This window comes from Taudactylus pleione, unplaced genomic scaffold, assembly GCF_031769625.1.
Source record: "Taudactylus pleione unplaced genomic scaffold, aTauple2 ptg000152l, whole genome shotgun sequence".
Classification (NCBI taxonomy): Eukaryota; Metazoa; Chordata; class Amphibia; order Anura; family Myobatrachidae; genus Taudactylus; species Taudactylus pleione.
Window position 1 is genome coordinate 3,306,281 of NW_028284554.1, and position 18,641 is coordinate 3,324,921.

General features: G+C 45.7%; 1 protein-coding gene across 2 annotated transcripts in view; it reads left to right on the forward strand.

The window, feature by feature from the left end:
* Positions 1-901: 901 nt before the first annotated feature.
* Positions 902-18,641, forward strand: part of LOC148522194 (tetraspanin-3-like) — a 59,266-nt gene continuing 41,526 nt past the window's right edge. Inside the window, exon 1 of one of the 2 annotated variants that reach the window (XM_088474305.1) lies at positions 902-1,117. In XM_088474305.1, the coding sequence (XP_088330431.1) occupies positions 1,055-1,117 (63 nt within the window). In that variant the 5' untranslated portion in view covers positions 902-1,054. The remainder of the gene's footprint in view (positions 1,118-18,641) is intronic. The other variant, XM_088474303.1, reaches the window with a different exon arrangement.

Here is an 18,641-nt window from a genome sequence, read left to right on the forward strand (position 1 = left end):
TTGCCCCCAGTACTGCACCAGCTGGTATCTACTACCCCCTCCCTACCCCATGCACTGCCTGCCCCTAACCTCCTCCTTGCCCCCAGTACTGCACCAGCTGGTATCTACCCTTACCCCCTTCCTATCCCCAGAACTACTTGCTCTTGCTCCTCTCTACCCCAGCTTTACCCCAACTGCTGCCTGCCCTCACCCCCTCACAAATATCTCTATTCTGCATGTCGTAATCGTGCAATCGTACAGTGTAATTGGCTAGTGGATTGCACCGTGCCCCCAGCAAAGATGAGAGTTCCCTTTCTTCCTCTGTCTTCTTAACTTTAATACATGTACTCTCAGGGGAGCACCTCCACATGAGTGACTATGAGTGTTTATTTATAATTGTCATTTTCTCTGCAATTGTGGATAACTACAGCATTACTACATATATACTGATATACATTTCAGATCAGTTCCAACCCACCTGTGCTCAGGTCTCCCAGCTTTTTACTGATTTCCCTGTAAACCTGAAAATAGAATGTTATTTAAATTTAATATGACAAGTTCTGGAAAATAGGTCTCTAGAACTTTTTCAATAGATTGGTTTTATTATAATCTAAACAAAAAAAAGAGAAAAACAGATCTCTAACCTAAATCACTTTCAAAACCTGCCAGCACCTTTTCCCCTAATTAACAGCAATTTTAATAATGAGAAATAAATAAGGAATGTTTGGCACTCACTTTTAAACATCAAATAATACCAGGTAACACATGTTATTAAAGTTGGAAATTAAATAAGACCAGAATAGTACAACACTGTTTGAATGAGTCAGGTAAATATGTTTGCTCTCCAATTAAAAGAAATAAATACATGCCAGAGCCTAGGATCTAAGACCTATATAAACACCCCCTAGCCTAGTGATACAGTAGTTACCTGTCAACCTGTGTCCCTTTAAATTGTTATGCATGTGCAATAAAGGGATGAAGTCAGAGAAGATCATGTGAGTGTAAAGGGCGTGACTAGCAGTTTAAACAGAGAAACACAGGGATTTCCCTTTTTGCCTTTGTACTTATTATTACCATGGGACGCTACACTGTCAGGACAGCGCGAATGTGTATAGCATTCCTTGCTTTCTTATTTTGGGTAAGTCATCTATGATTTATACAGCGTACCATTCATTTTGTTTGCTGTCCTTTTTTATTGTCTAATGTCAATATAACTTTTACTTTGTTGTCATCCTACACCATCCAGTGTATGAAGATCTGGAGTTTTGTTTATTACTGAAGAAGTATTTCTTTAGTTAAGCTTTTGGGTACTGTCTGTGTAAACGTTGTGACTAATAATAAATGCTAAGTGGCTATGTAAAGTACTTCCTCTGTGTGTTTGCATAACATAAATTGCATAGTAAGGTATTTAGCATAATGCTGTGTATAATGTGTGGTCCGTGCAGTCTGACACTGTAAGTAGAGCCGTTCAGGCATTCAGTGCTTCTGCAATACTCCTTTCTCCCGAGCTACATTACTACGATTACTATCCCTATCATTAGCATAGTTACACATACATGATTTACACAGCTAGCTACAGCCTCCCTCGTTAGTCATTAGTAAAAACTATTAGATATGTTAAGTGAATAGCACCTCCCCATCCCCTCTAAATGTTTAAAATATTTTGCCTTTTGCACCTGTAAACGTGCATAAGATCTGGCGTGTTTTAGCTAGCTGAATGACCATTTCCATTCTGCATCAGTGGTACTATTATGCAGCTTAATTACTTTTAAATAATTATACACTTGACCCCAGCAGCCACAACATTACTTCTGGCAAAGTTCCCCTCCACCCTCAGAACAAATGCTGCCACTGTAGCTTGTAGCACTGTTCTGGTATCTCTAATAAGACCGTTCTTCTATCTGCTGTTTTCCTTACTGTGTGCAACTTCTCCCCTGCTATAATGTGCCATATGCATATCTTGCAATTCAACATTTTTGGAAGTCCTTCCCCTGTGAATGAAAATAGGGCATGGTAATATATTGGAGCATGCCTTGTGTCCTGGGGGTGTGTTTAGTGCTACAGAATCTTTGGACCACCCCAGCACACTCTTTCTCCTAAAAGAATCATTGGTATTAATAGGGCATACATTAATTGGCCACAACTCCCAATTGTCCTGGAATCTGGACAAACGTCTTGATCAATGGGACAGTACACTGAAATTAGGACAGGTTGGATGTTTGCCCACATGGGCTTCATTCTATTTACTAAGCAGATACCACAGGGAGATTCCTCTGTAAATCCTGGCTCCCATTCAGTGGAGGAAAACCACTATTCCATGGCTTATTTAAAGTCCAGGAACTGCATGTCCCAATGTCGGTCTGTTGCAGTTTAATCACCATGTCCTGTCACCGTAGGGATACAGGAAAATGGGGCATATAAAGTAATTATTTACCACCCAAATATCACATGCCGGGAGCCCAGCCCCACGATATGTTTGTAGTGAGTTGATTCTTTAGCGGTTTCTTCACTCCTCTATTGGGACTCCCCAGCATTAATAGCACATGCGTGGTCCAATGACCACGTGTGTGTGCTGGCTGGCCTTTGCTGGGCAGGGTTCTGGAGGAATCCTCTCCTGGTATTTTTCCCAAAATGTATCCCATGGGCTATAGCGGCTAGAGCTTGGTAAATCTGACAGCTTCGCAGCCCCAACAGAAACGTGTCAGGGAAGCAGCTGCTGTCGGAAATGGAGGGACTGCAGCAGATTTCGGAGACATCTGCTGCCGTTCCACCCTCAAACATTATAGTGAAACTTAATATTTGTAGGTATCCTCCAAAAATGTGTGTTTTTTGGGGGGGGATATGATACAAATATTTCATAATAAATGGGCCCCTATGGATGATCAATATACCAACTATATTGTAATGATTCTGAAAGGGCAGTGCGGTGGCACTGTAGTTAGTGTTGCTATCTCACAGCATTGGCATCTTGATTTTAATTCCCACTGAGGCTTGTGGGATAATTGGCTTCTGACAAAGATTCCTTTCTACAGTGTTTTTCAAACTCTGGGCCTGATTCAGCAAGGATCACTATTGCAAAGCTGCACGCAGGCATATACTGTAGTGCACGCATGCAGATTTGCAATTGCAATCCTTGCAGTAATGCAAATGCAGCAGGAGGTGTATGACACCCCCTGCTGCATTTGCAGGCTGGGATCGCCATCGCGACCGTCGATGGTGGACGGTGGCTGGCCGGCTTGCAAGCCCAGGACACTGCGTTGATCAACGCAGCTCCTGGGCTAGCCACTCCCGGAAAACGAGGCGTACACTTCCCCCATTTCTGGGAATGACAGCTGACTACCGCACTGCCCCTTAAATGCCTCTGCCTGTCAATCAGGCAGAGGCATTGAAGGGTTTGCGTGTGACTACGCAGGACCCATTCTGCACACGCGCAGATTCCCGATAATTGTCTTCTTGCGTTCACTGCTGAATCAGGCCCTTTGTCCTCACGAAACATTAGGGATCTACAGTCTGGTCCATAAATATTGGGACATTGACAGAATTTTCATATTTTGGCCTCTATTCACCACCACAATGGCTTTGAAATGAAACAAACAAGATGTGCTTTAACTGCAGACTTTCAGATTTAATTTGAGGGTAATTACATCCAAATCAGGTGAACGGTGTAGGAATTACAACAGTTTCTATATGTGCCTCCTACTTTTTAAGGGGCCAAAAGTAATGGGACAAACTAAACAATCCTAAATCTAACTTTCACTTTTTAATACTTTGTTGCAAATCCTTTGCAGGCAATTACAGCCTGAAGTCTGGAATGCATAGACATCACCAGACGCTTGGTTTCATCCCTGGTGATGCTCTGCCAGGCCTCTACTGCAAATGTCTTCAGTTCCTGCTTGTTCTTGGGACATTTTCCCTTCAGTTTTGTCTTCATCAAGTGAAATGCATGCTCAATCGGATTCAGGTCAGGGGATTGACTTGGCCATTACATAACATTCCACTTTTTAGCCTTAAAAAACTCGCTGGTTGCTTTTTGCAGTATGCTTCGGGTCATTGTCCATCTGCACTGTGGAGCGCCGTCCAATGAGTTCTGAAGCATTTGACTGAATATGAGCATATAATATTGCGTGAAACACTTCAGAATTCATTCTGCTGCTTTTGTCAGCAGTCACATCATCAATAAATACAAGGGAACCAGTTCCATTGGCAGCCATACATGCCCACACCATGACACTACCACCACCATGCTTCACTGATGAGGTGGTATGTTTTGGATCATGAGCAGTTCCTTTCCTTCTCCATACTCTTCTCTTCCCATCACTCTGGTACAAGTTGATCTTTGTCTTATCTGTCCATAGGATGTTGTTCCAGAACTGTAATGGCTTTTTTAGATGTTGTTTGGCAAACTCTAATCTGGTCTTCCTGTTTTTGTGGCTCACAAATGGTTTACATCTTGTGGTGAACCCTCTATATTCACTCTTGTGAAGTCTTCTCTTGATTGTTGACTTTGACACATATACATGTACCTCCTGGACAGTGTTCTTGATTTGGCCAACTGTTTTTCTTCACAGTTGTTTTCCGTGGTCTTCCGGGTCTTTTGGTGTTGCTGAGCTCTCCGGTGCGTTCTTTCTTTTTAAGAGTGTTCAAAACAGTTGATTTGGCCACACCTAATGTTCTTGCTATCTCTCTGATGGGTTTGTTTTGATATTTCAGCCTAATGATGGCTTGCTTCACTGATAGTGACAGCTCTTTGGATCTCATATTGAGAGTCGACAGTAACTGATTCCAAATGCAAATGTCACACCTAGAATCAACTCCAGACCTTTTACCTGCTTAATTGATAATGAAATAATGAGGGAATAGCCCACACCTGTCCATGAAATAGCTTTTGAGTTGATCGTCCCATTACTTTTGGCCCCTTAAAAAGTGGGAGGCACATATTGAAACTAGGGGTGAGCGGGTTCGGATTTCTGAAACCCGAGCCCCCCCCGATCCGAGGCCGATCCGAGTCAGGCTCGACTTTTCCCGCCTGACTCTGATCTGAAATCGAGGCAAAACGTCATCATCCCGCCTTCCGGGTCTCGCGGGTTTTGGATCCTATAGAAGGTACCCGCGTCGGCGCCATTTTCTCACTCGGCTGTGGACAGTGAAGAGGGAGGGTGGGAGTTAGGGCTGGCTGGGCTGTGTAGTGTAGTGTAGTGTTGTGCTGTGCTGCGCTGTGCTGTGCTGCTGTTGTCCATAGGGGCTGTGTCCACTACTTCAAAGTCCATAGGGGCTGGCTGGACTGTGTTGTGCAGTCAGTTGTCCATAGGGGCTGTGTCCACTCCAAAGTTCTGTGCAGTGTCCCAGTCCTAAAGGGGTGCTGTAGTGTTGTCCAGGGGGTGCTCTGTCCATCAGGGGTGCTCCCCCCAAGTGCTAAAAAAAAATATTTTTTCTGTGTTTGTGAATTGTGTGCACTGTGGCTGCACGTGCATCAACAAAGGAGCAGCGCCAAGCGTGCGCCTGTGTCCCATAAGTAAAGGGCCGGCTGGCTCATTTCTTAAAGGGTGGTGTAACCCACAAAGTGCACTAGTCTCCAACAAAAATAAAAAATTAGTTTGTGTTTGTGTGCACCTTAGCCGCACGTATATATCAATATAACATAAATGGAGGACCAAACTTTCTTCGATAAAAATAAAATAGGGAAAGATCAAGAACCACTTCCTCCTAGTGCTGAAGCTGCTGCCACTAGTCATGACATAGACGATAACATGCCATCAACGTCGTCTGCCAAGGCCGATGCCCAATGTCATAGTAGAGGGCACATACAATCCCAAATGACAAAGTTCAGGAAAATGACCTTGAAAAAAACATTTAAATCATCTGAAGAGAAACGTAAACTTGCCAATATGCCATTTACGACACGGAGTGGCAAGGAATGGCTAAGGTCTTTCCCTATGTTCATGACTAGTGGTTCAGCTTCACATGACGATGGAAGCCTTCCTCCCACTAAAAGAATCAAACGAGTTAAGCTGGCAAAAGCACAGCCGAAGAACTGTGCGTTCTAAGAAGATATCGCAAATCCCCAAGGAGAGTCCAGGTGTGGTGGTTGCGATGCCTGACCTTCCCAGCACTGGACGGGAAGAGGTGGCTCTTTCCACCATTTGCACGCCCCCTGCAAGTGCTGAAAGGAGCACCCACAGTCCACTTGCTGATATGCAAATTGAAGATGTCACTGTTGAAGTACAACAGGATGAGGATACTGGTGTAGCTGGCGCTGAGGAGGAAGTTGGCGAGGAGGATTCTGATGGTGATGTGGTTTGTTTAAATCAGGCTCCGGGGGAGACAGTTGTTGTCCGTGGGATGAAAAAGCCCATCACAGTCATGCCTGGGCAGAAGACCAAACATTCCACCTCTTTGGTCTGGCAATATTTCTATCCAAATCCGGACAACAACTGTCTTGCCATATGTACCATATGTAAAGGTGGAATAAGTAGGGGTAGGGACGTTAACCACCTAGGAACATCCTCCCTTATACGGCACCTGCAGCGCGTTCATAAAAAGTTACTTTCAAGTTCAGAAACTTTGGCTAAGACCGTAAGCAGTCCAGGGACACCTAAATCCCGTTGTCCTGTTGTATCCAAGCGCTTGCAAACCACACCGTCAACTCCCTCCTCGTCAATTTCCTCCTTAGTCAGGATCGGAAGTAGTCCTGCAGGCCATGTCACTGGCATGACTGACTCTCCTATCCGGGATTCCTCCGGAGGATCCTGCATTGCTACGCCTCCTGCTGCCGCTGCTGCTGTTGCTGCTGCTGGGAGTCGTTCATCATACCAGAGAGGAAGTAGGAACACCACTACTTTTACTAAACAATTGACCCTCCAACAGTCCTTAGCGAGGAGGATGAAGTACGACAGCAGTCATCCTGAAGCAAAACGTATAACTGAGGCCTTGACTGCTATGTTGGTGTTAGACGTGCGTCCGATATCCGCCATTAGTGCAGTGGGATTTAGATAATTGATGGAGGTAGTGTGTCCCCAGTTCCAAATCCCGTCTAGATTCCACTTCACTAGGCAGGCGATACCGAGACTGTACAGAAACGTCAGAAAAAGTGTCCTCAGTGTCCTGAAAAATGCCGTTGTACCCAATGTCCACTTAACCACGGACATGTGGAACAGGGCAGACTAAGGACTATATGACTGTGACAGCCCACTGGGTAGATGTATCACCTTACACAGCAACAGCGTCACCAGTAGCAGCATCTCAGAAACGCCAGCTCGTTCCAAGGCAGGCTACGCTGTGTATCACCGGTTTCAGTAAGAAGCACACCGCCGACAACCTCTTAGAGAAACTGAGGGAAATCATCGCCCAGTGGCTTACCCCACTTAGACTCTCCTGGGGATTTGTGATATTTGACAACGCCACCAATATTGTGCGGGCATTACATCTGGGCAAATTCCAGCACATCCCATGTTTTGCTCACACAATAAACTTGGTGGTGCAGAATTTTCTGAAAAGCGACAGGTGCGTGCAAGAGACGCTTTGGGTGGCCCGAAAATTACTGCCTACTTTCGCCATTCAGCGACTGCGTGCCAAAGACTGGAGCGCCAGCAAACACTCTTGAACCTGCCCCGCCATCACCTGAAGCAAGAGGTTGTGACGCGGTGGAACTCAACCCTCTATATGCTTCAGAGGATGGAGGAGCAGCAAAAGCCTATACATCCACCTATGACATAGGCAAAGGAGGGGGTATGCACCTGACTCAAGCGCAGTGGAGAATGATTTCCGTGTTGTGCAAGGTTCTTCAGCCCTTCGAACTTGCCACACGTGAAGTCAGTTCAGACACTGCCAGCTTGAGTCAGGTCATTCCCCTCATCAGGCTTTTGCAGAAGCAGCTGGAGAAAGTGAAGGAGGAGCTAAGACGGAGCGATTCCGCTCGGCATGTGGGACTTGTGGATGAAGCCCTTCATTTGCTTTGCCAGGATTCCAGGGTGGTCAATCTGTTGAAATCAGACCACTACATTTTGGCCACCGTGCTCGATCCTAGGTTTAAAGCCTATGTGGTGTCTCTCTTTCCGGCCGACACAAGCCTGCAGAGGTGCAAAGACCTGCTGGTGAACACACTGTCAGCTGAAGCGGAACGTGACACGGCAACAGCTCCTGCTTCATTTTCTCCCGCAACTGGGGCTGCCAGGAAAAAACTTGGCTATCCTAAGCAACCCGCTGGCGGTGATGCAGGGCAGGCAGGACCAAGTTTGGACATCTGGTCCGGACTGAAGGACCTGGCAACAATTTCTGACATGTCTACTGTCACTACATATGATACTGTCACCATTGACAGAATGGTGGAGGATTACATCGGTGACAGCATCCAATTAGGCATGTCAGACAGTCCATACTTGTACTGGCAGGAAAAAGAGGCAATTTGGAGGCCCCTGTACAAACTGGCTCTATTTTACCTGAGTTGCCCCCCCTCCAGTGTGTACTGCGAAAGAGTGTTTAGTGCAGCCGGGTACCTTGTCAGCGAAAGGCGTAGGAGGTTGCTTCCACAAAATGTGGAGAAGATGATGTTCATAAAAATGAATGATCAACTCTTCCAGGGAGACCAGCCTCCAGAACGTACAGAGGGACCTGTGGTGGTGGATTCCAATGGGGACGAGTTAATACTCTATGAGGATGTACACAACACTGAAGAGGGTGAGGAATCTGTGGATGAGGAGGATGAGGACGACATCTTGCCTCCGTAGAGCCAGTTTGTGCAGGGACAGATTAATTGCCAGCTTGTTTTGTGCGGGCCCAAACGAACCAATCATTTCAGCCACAGTTGTGTGGCAGACCCTGGCGCTGAAATGATTGCTTTGTTAAAGTGTGCATGTCCTGTTTATACAACATAAGGGTGGGTGGGAGGGCCCCAGGACAATTCCATCTTGCGCCTTTTTTTTTTTTTTCTTTGCATTATGTACAGTTTGGGGCCTAGTTTTTCAAACTGCCATCCTGTCTGCCACTGCAGTATCACTCCTAGATGGGTCACGTGTTTGTGCCGCCCACTCGTGTCGCTTAGCATAGTCATCCAGCTACCTCGGTGCAACCTTTTGGACATAAAAACACTATTGTGAGGTGTTCAGAATAGACTGGAAATTAGTGGAAATTAAGGTTATTGAGGTTAATAATAGCATAGGAGCAGAAAAACCAACACATTCTGTGATTTTAGCTGTTTTTATGCTTTGTTAAAAAAAAATACAGATCCAAAACACAAAACCCAGAACCCAAAACACGGAAGGGTGGTTTTGGCAAAACCAATCCAGATCCAAAACACGAAGAAAGATCCAGATCCAAAACCAAAACACAAAACACGAAAAGTGGCCGGTGCACACCCCTAATTGAAACTGTTGTAATTCCTACACCGTTTACCCGATTTGGATGTAATTACCCTCAAATTAAATCTGAAAGTCTGCAGTTAAAGCACATCTTTCTTGTTTCATTTCAAAACCATTGTGGTGGTGAATAGAGGGCAAAATCTGAAAATTCTATCCATGTCCCAATATTTATGGACCTGACTGTATGTATCAAGCTGATTTTTACATAAAATTATGCAGAAAGTGTAGTTTCTGCATAATTATATGTATGGATCCTATGTACTAATAGCACAATGTAGGAGATTTCACAGAAATATCCGGGAAAGTGCTAATTAGCACTTCAAATCGCAGTCCCCATTATTGTCAATGGGGCTACGATCTGACCCCTATGTACTAAACTCCAAAAAGCAAAGCTTTTCGGAGTTAGGCCCGGTAGTTTACACCATCTTCAGATGGTGTAAACTACTATAAGCTATGGAGGCTCCAGCTGCAGGAGAGAAGACTTTCGATCTCTCTCCTGCAGCCACCAGCCGACTCCGGAAGCTGACGCTATGCGCATGCGCGGTGTCTGCTTCCCCCATGGAAGTCTTTTATTTTTTGGAAAGACTTCTCCTAAGTGCCAAAAATATAACACAGTCGCAGATATAACTGCTGTCCCTGCAAGTTCCCCTTGGTTCATAGCGGGGATATTTTCATTAAAAATGAAATATATTCCCGGTGAGATGGACACAGTGCCGCGATTATTAGTACATAGACCCCTAAGTGCTGGTTTTCAAAGTAATTAGTACCAATTGTAGATCTATTGTTTTTAGTTAATTAACACACCTGTGACTAAGCTAGATGATTTGGAAAATATGCAATGTTAGGGTTCCATGAGGACCAGTTTTGGGAAACACTCCCCTAGTAAATAGGGAAGCCCCAACGGAGCAGGGACTGATGTTAATGATTATATGGCTACCTTGCACTCTGCCATAATGTAAGGTGGTTTGACCTACGCGTTATGTAAATAGATATTATATTATTACTGCACCTTTCATTAAGGGAAAAAAAAACCACTGCTCTTGTCCCATGGCTGCTACTACTTGTCACAAAGTGCTACTTAGTTTAATGCTCTAAACTGACATTGGTTTAGAATTTCTGACATTAAACTTTGATAAATGGAAAAAGAACAGTGCTCAAACATCACATTTCAATACCAATTAAATTTGCTAAATTGTTGGTTCAATAACAATTAATGATATATATAATAGTATTATCCGCATTTACTATTTAAAAGAAGGCCTTTAAATATGGCTTGGATGAAACTTAAAAAAAGAGCAATTTATGAAACTGCATTAATAAAAATATAAAATATATGCATGGACCCCTCACGGATTTAGGACCAGAATAGAATGTCTGTATTAGTTCATATCGTAATTAGTGACCACAAAGTCAAATATCTGGAATATTAACCAGCACAGCGATCGTATTACCATTTTGTAGATAGCTTGAAACTCCCACTTGTGGAATTAGTAGATGGAATAAATCCAAAGAGCCGGTCCAAATCAGTCAGTGTGTAGGTCCAAATGTCCAGAGTCCAATAACTGGGTACCAGTTTTACGTATTTCATCGCGGACTATACCCACAACTTCCACAGAAACACATAGGATCAAGCCTTTAACACACTAATAGTGTGTGGTGTTTTTTTTTTCTAAAAAAAAAAAAATGTATGTGTATTATATATATTTATATTATTCCATAGACAAAAAACCTTACGGTTTCACATGTCCCATTATTAAGGCATCTTAGACATGATCTGCAAATTCACAAAACCTACTGAATTTCTGCCACTCAAACTCCAAATGGCAATGAAATTATTATCACCTTAATGGACGTGTTCCTTACGTAATACAGATATGGTATGCCATGACACCATGTGGTTAACTGCAGATTCAGTACTCTCACAGAGTGAGATTGCTGTCACTCACAAAATGGTGGAGCTGCTAATTCACAGAATTGTGTGCTCATTGGAATACACACATGCAGTCTATGCAACTGAGGTCTGAGCAGTTATGTGGCTTCCACATCTAATTCAGTGCCCACAATCTTCCTATTCAGTCACCACAATAATCCCACTGGTTTCCAACATCTTTCTAACTCAATACATCTATCTCACTCATTATACACATTCAGCTTCCTAATTGCTAAAACTATCATACTCTGTCTATGCATGTATACTGACTTCGCCTCCATGCTGCTATAACTTCCCCAATCCCTACAGCTGTGTGTTCTCGCAACTGTGCAAGTCTGCAAGCCCTCATCCACACCAATATGTATTTCCCCATGTGCACTGCCCTGTCTTCCTGTATCCATGCCACTGTTTCCTTCCATCTGCACCACAGCCAAGTCACTCTGTCTTCCCCTCATCTCTGCCACTCTTTCTTCCTCCATCTGCACCACTCCGTCCCCCCCAACTGTGCCACTCTGTCTTCCCACCCATCCGCAGCAATCGGTCTTCCCCAATCCCTTCTGTCGTGTGTCCTCCCATTGTGCTAGTCTGTATTCCTCATCCACACCAATCTGGCTTTACCCATCTGCGCTGCTGTCTTCCCGCATGAATGCCACTCTGTATCCCCTATTCATGTCTCTCTGTTCCACCAAACTGTGCCACTCTGCGCCCCACACCCCTCCCATATGAGCACCATTTTCCACCAATTTGCGTCACTTTGGCTCGTCCCCCATCTGTACTGCCTAATCTTCCACTCTACACGCCATTCTGTCTGCCCCATCCACACCGCTATGTCTCCTTCCCCCACAGTGGCGTAAATTCATCCCAGACGCCCGGAGGCAAGTTTTAATTTGGTCCCCCCCCTTTAAGAAAAAAAAAAAAAAAGGGGGGTAAATATGCAAAATATCTATGTATTAAATATGCACAAAAACACGAATATAAAATAGCCTTAAGCGAGGTGAATATATTATGGGCAATGGAAGAGGTGCCACTTCAGTGCTGGCACCCGAGGGCAGGTGTCTCAATTGTCTCCCATAGTTCTGCCCCTGTTCCCCCATCCACCATACTCTTATTCCATCTGCACAGCTCTGTTTTCTGCTCAGACCTCTGTTGCATAGACAGCATGTGTGTATTCCAATCAGCACACAATTCTGTGTGTTTTTTTTTTTTTTTTCTTTTAAGTTCGAGTGGCAGAAATTCAATGGGACACGTGAAACCGTAAGGTTTTTTGTCTATGGAATTTCGTAGCTTTTTAAAAATGTATTAACTATCAGGGTTTGGATGAGCAAATTGGGCCACCTGCAGGGGAGAAGGGCAACAAAATGATACACTAACGCATATGGAAGAGGAGCCAGCACACAAGAGGTGGTTTGGGAGGTGCAGAGTGCGAGATGGGCTGCAGGCATGTGGGGTAGTGGCAGCAGTGGTGGTGTAGAGCAGTGGCAGCGGTGCAGTGCAAAGGGGGGATCAGCGGGCGACAGAGGGCTCACTGGTAGTGCGCATGCACCTAAGAAAAGAAAATCACTAAGTCACAGATGCACGACAGCAGCAGTGAGATCCATATACGCATCTATGTTAAAAATAATATGTGTAAAATAAAAAACAGCCTGTCCTGGTTGTGTTTAAACACAGGGGAAAAATGACGTAGGGGGTCCCCTGTACTTAAGCACAACCAGCAATGGGCTAGTCAGAACCAGCCCTGGTTGCCAAAATACGGGGGACAAATGACGTACGGGTTCCCTGTATTCAGCACAACCAGCACTGGGCTCTGAGCCGGCCCTGGTTCTGGAAATACAGGGTGAATAAAATGCGTAGGGTCCCCCTGTATTCACCAGAACCAGCACTGGACTCTTTCTAGCGGGGGGTGATGCCACAGCAAGGGGAGCCCATTAACCGGGCCCCCCAGCCGAAGCATCACTCCTGACCGCTAGTCAGCCCAGGCTGGGGACCCCCCAAATAAAGGGTTCCCCCTCTCGAGGGCACCCCAGGCTGATAGCCCGGGGCTATCCCAAGCACCCCTGGGCGGTGGGTGCTGGGTTGATTGTGTGGTGCATATGAAAATATAAATATTGTCTATTGCAGTAGTACTACAGGTCCCAGCAGGCATCCCCGCATACTGGCACATATAAAACAAACAGACACCGTTTTTTAAAAAAGTATTTTATTTAGTAGCACCTTCACCTGGGGTGCGGCAGCCTTTAACCTCTTTTTCATGGCTGCCGCTCCCCCATGCCTTCTACGGCGTCTTCACCTGGAAGGTGGCAGCCATTAAGCTCTTTTTTTTTTTCCCAGGCCGCCGCCCAACCAGGTCTTCCGCGGTGTCTTCTGACTTCGTCAGCTCTTCTCTGCTGCCTCCCGGCCGACGAGTGGACGACGCCTCGCACTGGCTGTATTTAAGTCAGCCGAGGGGGCAGGGCGATTACGTTGCGAGCCGTGATTGGCTTGTGGCGGCCATCTTTGAATTTAAAAAATGGCGCTGAGGCACACGCTCTGTTCTCACCATTGAAGTCAATGGTGAGAACAGCTCATTGGCTGAGAGGCGGAAGGCTCGCCTCTCTCAGCCAATGAGCGCTCTGCAGCGGGATTTCTGAACTGAAATGCCGTGTGGAGCTGTCATTCGGGTAGTAGTGTCCTTAGAGGACACTACTAATGTACGAGGGTCCGCGTACTTTTTTTTTTTTTTTTTGCCAAGACCCTGGATTGCCTGATGAAGAGGACAGATCCATGCATAGGAGGAGGTGAGTATGGAATCTCTATTTACAGGTTCTCCATAGGATTATCTACTTGGAGAAGAAGACTGAATGGCTACATAGATACATAGGTGAGTATGTGAGGTGTGTGTGTGCATGTATGTTTTAATAAAATTTTACTTGTCAACTGTGTGTGTTCTGTGTTTTTTTTAATATTGCTTTTGCTTTGGAACTACAAGTACCTGTAGGCCCGTAATGCCTCGCTTGCTGATGCTTGTGGTTCTCCAAGTACCAGCATGTGGGGGAGGCTTGCTGGGGTCTGTAGTTCCATAGCAAAAGACAATATTTTAACTTTACTTGCACAACACCACACAATCAACCCGGCACCCACCACCCAGGGGTGCTGGAGATAGCCCCGGGCCATCAGCCTGGGGTGCCCTGGAGAGGGGGGATCCCTTTATAGGAGGGGTCCCCAGCTCCCCAGGGATCCCCGGCCTGGGCTGACTAGTGGTCAGGGGGTGATGCTGCGGCTGGGGGGCCCGGTTAAAGGGCTCCCCTGGCTGTGGCATCACCCCCCTGCTAGAGAGAGTCCGGTGCTGGTTCTGGTAAATACAGAGAGACCCTACACATGATTTTTTTTTTTTTTTTATCCCCTGCATTTCCAGAACCAGCACTGGGCTGGCTCAGAGCCCAGTGCTGGTTGTGCTTAATACGAGAGACCCCTACATAATTTGACCCCTGTATTTAGCACAAACAGTACTGGCTTTCCAAAGCTTTTTTTACACAGGTTTTTTTTATTTAATTAAACACAGAAGCACAGACTGGTCTCACTGACCCGTCCCTGCTTCTGTGTTTTTTGTTTTGTTTTTTTAAACACAGATGCAGGTATTACGGATATTCCAGATCCGAGCATTCATCTGTGTGCTGCTACTTACCCCGTGTCCTAACGCCTGTACCACCGCTGCCCGCACTGCCGCCGCACCACCGCCGCTAACTCCCACTACTGTCCCCAGTTCCCCGCCGCAGCTAATGCCAGCTTCCTTCCCCCCCCCCCCCCCCCGGACACGGCCCCCACTACTGCCCGCAAACAATGGCCATCTTGGTACACCCAAGTGAAGCCACAGTGAATACACCTGCTGGAGGCTCCTACTGCGGTTGCGCAACAAGAAGAAAATTCCTATCTATTCAATGGTGCATTCTTGAGGTAATAGTTTAAAAACTGTAACTTTCTAACGTACCTGAACCCCAAAAGCACATACCCTGGCACAATAGCTACCTAATAAAACAAACCCCAAGTCTAAATTCACCCCCTACCCTGAGTTATGCCTTCCCAAAAAAAACCCCATAGACTACAGCCGAAAAGTGGTCCTAATTAAGACTGTCAGAAAAATGTGACAGTTGGAATTTTAGATTACTCCCAAATCCTCATTTTTTCATGTGTTTGCCCAGAAATTCAGCATGCAGCACCGAACGACAGTTCTACCTGCCCGTGCCAAATTTTAGCTCGGTGCCTCCAATAGCTTTTGAGGTGTAGCCCCTTAAACACCCTGTAACCCTCTCCGGAATTCTCCATGGCAGAATTGCAGATATATATATTTCCTGTCATCTGGACATCGTAGCGGGGAGGGAGAGCTGCCGGGCTCCCAAGCTGCAGTGATCGGCAGCCACTGGGGGAGGGTGCAAAGGGGCAGGGAGGTCCCTCTGCTGCTGGCACATTGTTGGCAACCATGTCGGGTAACTTACAGCCTGGCATGGTTGAAAATGATCCCATCACGCCAGGCAAGTGCTTAACTAGTAAATATGCTGTATAGTAGTGATGAGGAATCCGAACGACTCCGAACAGGTGGAATCCGAGTCGAATCGAACGCAAGTTCAGGTGTTCCCGCCTGACTCTGATTCCACCTCGAGGCCGAACTTCACCCGTCCGGCGTCGGATTCTCGCGAGACCCAGGTGACGTTTGGCCTCTATAGGGTGCGGCGCCCGGCTTTCGCGTGACTGTATCCAGACGGAACAGTCACGCTTAGTTAGGTAGTGATAGAGAGGGGAAAAGCGAGACTAGAGGTAGATTAGTTAGAGAGAGTAGTACTACTTCTTGCCACTGTGTGCTCCGTGACTGGGCTTAGCCCACTGTGTGTATAATACAAGCTCCGTGAAAGGGCATAAGCCCAGTGAGTGCATACACGCTCCGTGAAAGGGCATAGCCCACTGTGTCTATTATACAAGCTCCGTGAAGGGGCATAAGCCCACTGAGTGTATTAAACAAGCTCCGTGTCAGGGCATAAGCCCACTATGTCTATTATACAAGCTCTGTGAAAGGGCATAAGCCCACTGAGTGTATTATACAAGCTCCGTGACAGGGGATAAGCCCACTGAGTGTATTATACAAGCTCCGTGACTCCAGTTCATAGTGATAAATTAATATGGATCACGAGAATGAACAGAGAGGAGAGCAGAAACAACAAGCAAATGCTAGCATTGCAGCGGCTGGAAGTCCATCACTTTCATCTAAAGCTGATGCTCAAGGGCGTAGAGGCTTTAAAAACTTAGGGAACCTGAAATAAAAAAATGTAGATTTCACAGGGGTGAAGACAAAAAAAAAAACTTCTAATGACTACTACTATTGCAGAGAAACAGAAAATTGGCAACATACCATTCACCACACGTAGCGGCAAGGAAAGACTCAGGCTTGGGCTCTTTATTTCTGAGTGGTGGTTCTGCAACTGTCAGTGAGGCATCTTGTGCCTCTCATGATGATAAAAGACCTTTTCAATCAGACTATAGAAGTGTGAAAAAAATTTAAACCAATAAGGCAGTAGATCAAACTGTGTTTTTTGAAACACAAATGTCAGAAATCCCTGAGGAGAGTCTAAGTGGGTCCACGAGTGGCATTGCTATGTGTAAGCCTGACCTTTCAGAGAAGCCGCCCTCCACAGTTTCTTTTCCATCTGTAGTTGTGGGGATGAGCAGTATTGCCGAGGACATAGAAATTGAGGATTGCAACGTGGAATTGCAAGAGGATGAGAGGAATATATGTGCAGCTGACGCTGGCACTAATGAGGATCTTGAGGATGAGGATATTATTTGTATAAGTCAGGCACCAGTGGAAGCAGCTCTTGGCCAAGATAAGAAGGCCATTGCCATGCCTGGGCATAGAACCAACAAATCCACATCTTTTGTGTGGAATTACTTTTACCCAAACCCTGACAACGTTTGTCAAGCCATTTGTAGCCTCTGTGGGTAGGGACATTAAGCATCTAGGAACCTCCACGCTATTACGTCATCTGCAGCGAGCTCATGACAGGTGTTTGATAACAGAAACTACTGCTAAAAAAAATAACAAGCAGTCCAGCATTAGCTAGATGCCTTCTCTCTACTAAATCCCAGCACCTGCAATCTCCGCCGACAACACCTTCCTCCTCAATATCCTCAGGAATGATCAGTGGTAGTACAGCATCCAATTTGTTAATGCTAAGTCACGGTGGCTCCTCCACTTTCCAGGACACCTCAGAAGAAACTGAATCTTTGAGCACTAGGCCTGCTGCTGCTGTTGCTGGTGGATCTTCATCCCAGAAGTGGACCAAGAAGACTACTAGTAGTATACCAAAAAAACAATTGACTGTTAAAGAATCTCTTGCAAGGGGAAGCAAGTATGACAGCTCTCACCCTGTCGCACAGCAGATCACTGACGCCATGACAGCTATGCTAATATTAGATCTGCGTCCGGTCCAATATCCGCAATTAATGCAGTGGGATCTACACAATTAATTGAGGTCATGTGTCCCTGGTACCAAATTCCATCTCTGTTTCATTTTACCCGAAAAGCCATTCCTCGGCTGTACCAGGACATTAAACAGAACCTAATTATTGGCCTGGAAAATTCTATTGTACCCACTCTCCACTTAACCACAGATATGTGGACAAACTAAAGATTACATGACTGTGACGGCCCACTGGGTCGGTGAATCGCCTTCAGCAGCAGCAGTATCTAACAAACACCAGCTCATCCAGAGGCAGGCAACTCTGTGCATCACCGGATTCAAGAAGAGGCATACCGCTGACAACCTCTTAGAAAAACTAAGAGATGCCATAGAAACCTGGCTTACCCCACTTGGACTCTCCTCAGGATTTGTGATTTCTGACAATGCTACAAATATATAGTGAAAGCATTACAGCTGGATGAATTCCAACACATCCCCTGTTTTGCTCACACAATAAACTTAGTGGTGCTGGGTTTTTTAAAAAACGACAGGGGCATGCAGGAGATGCTGTCTGTGGCCCGAAAAATTTCGGGACATTTTCGGCATTCAGCAACAGCGTGCAGGAGATTGCAGCACCTGCAAGAGCAGTTTAATTTGAGCTGCCATCAACAAGAAGTGGTAACGAGGTGGAACTCAACCCTGTATATGTTTCAGCGGATGGAGGAGCAGCAAAAAGCCATCCATAGCTGTACGACAAGCCATGACATTGGGAGAGGAGGGGGAATGTACCTTAGCCCAGCGCAGTGGAGAGTACGTTCTGTCTTGTGCAAGGTGCTCAAACCATTTGAAGTTGCCACTTGTGAAGTGAGTGCTGACACTGCTAGCTTGAGTAAGGTGATTCCCCTGATTTTGCTTTTTGGAAAAGCAGCTGGAGAAATTGAAGGATGAGATTAA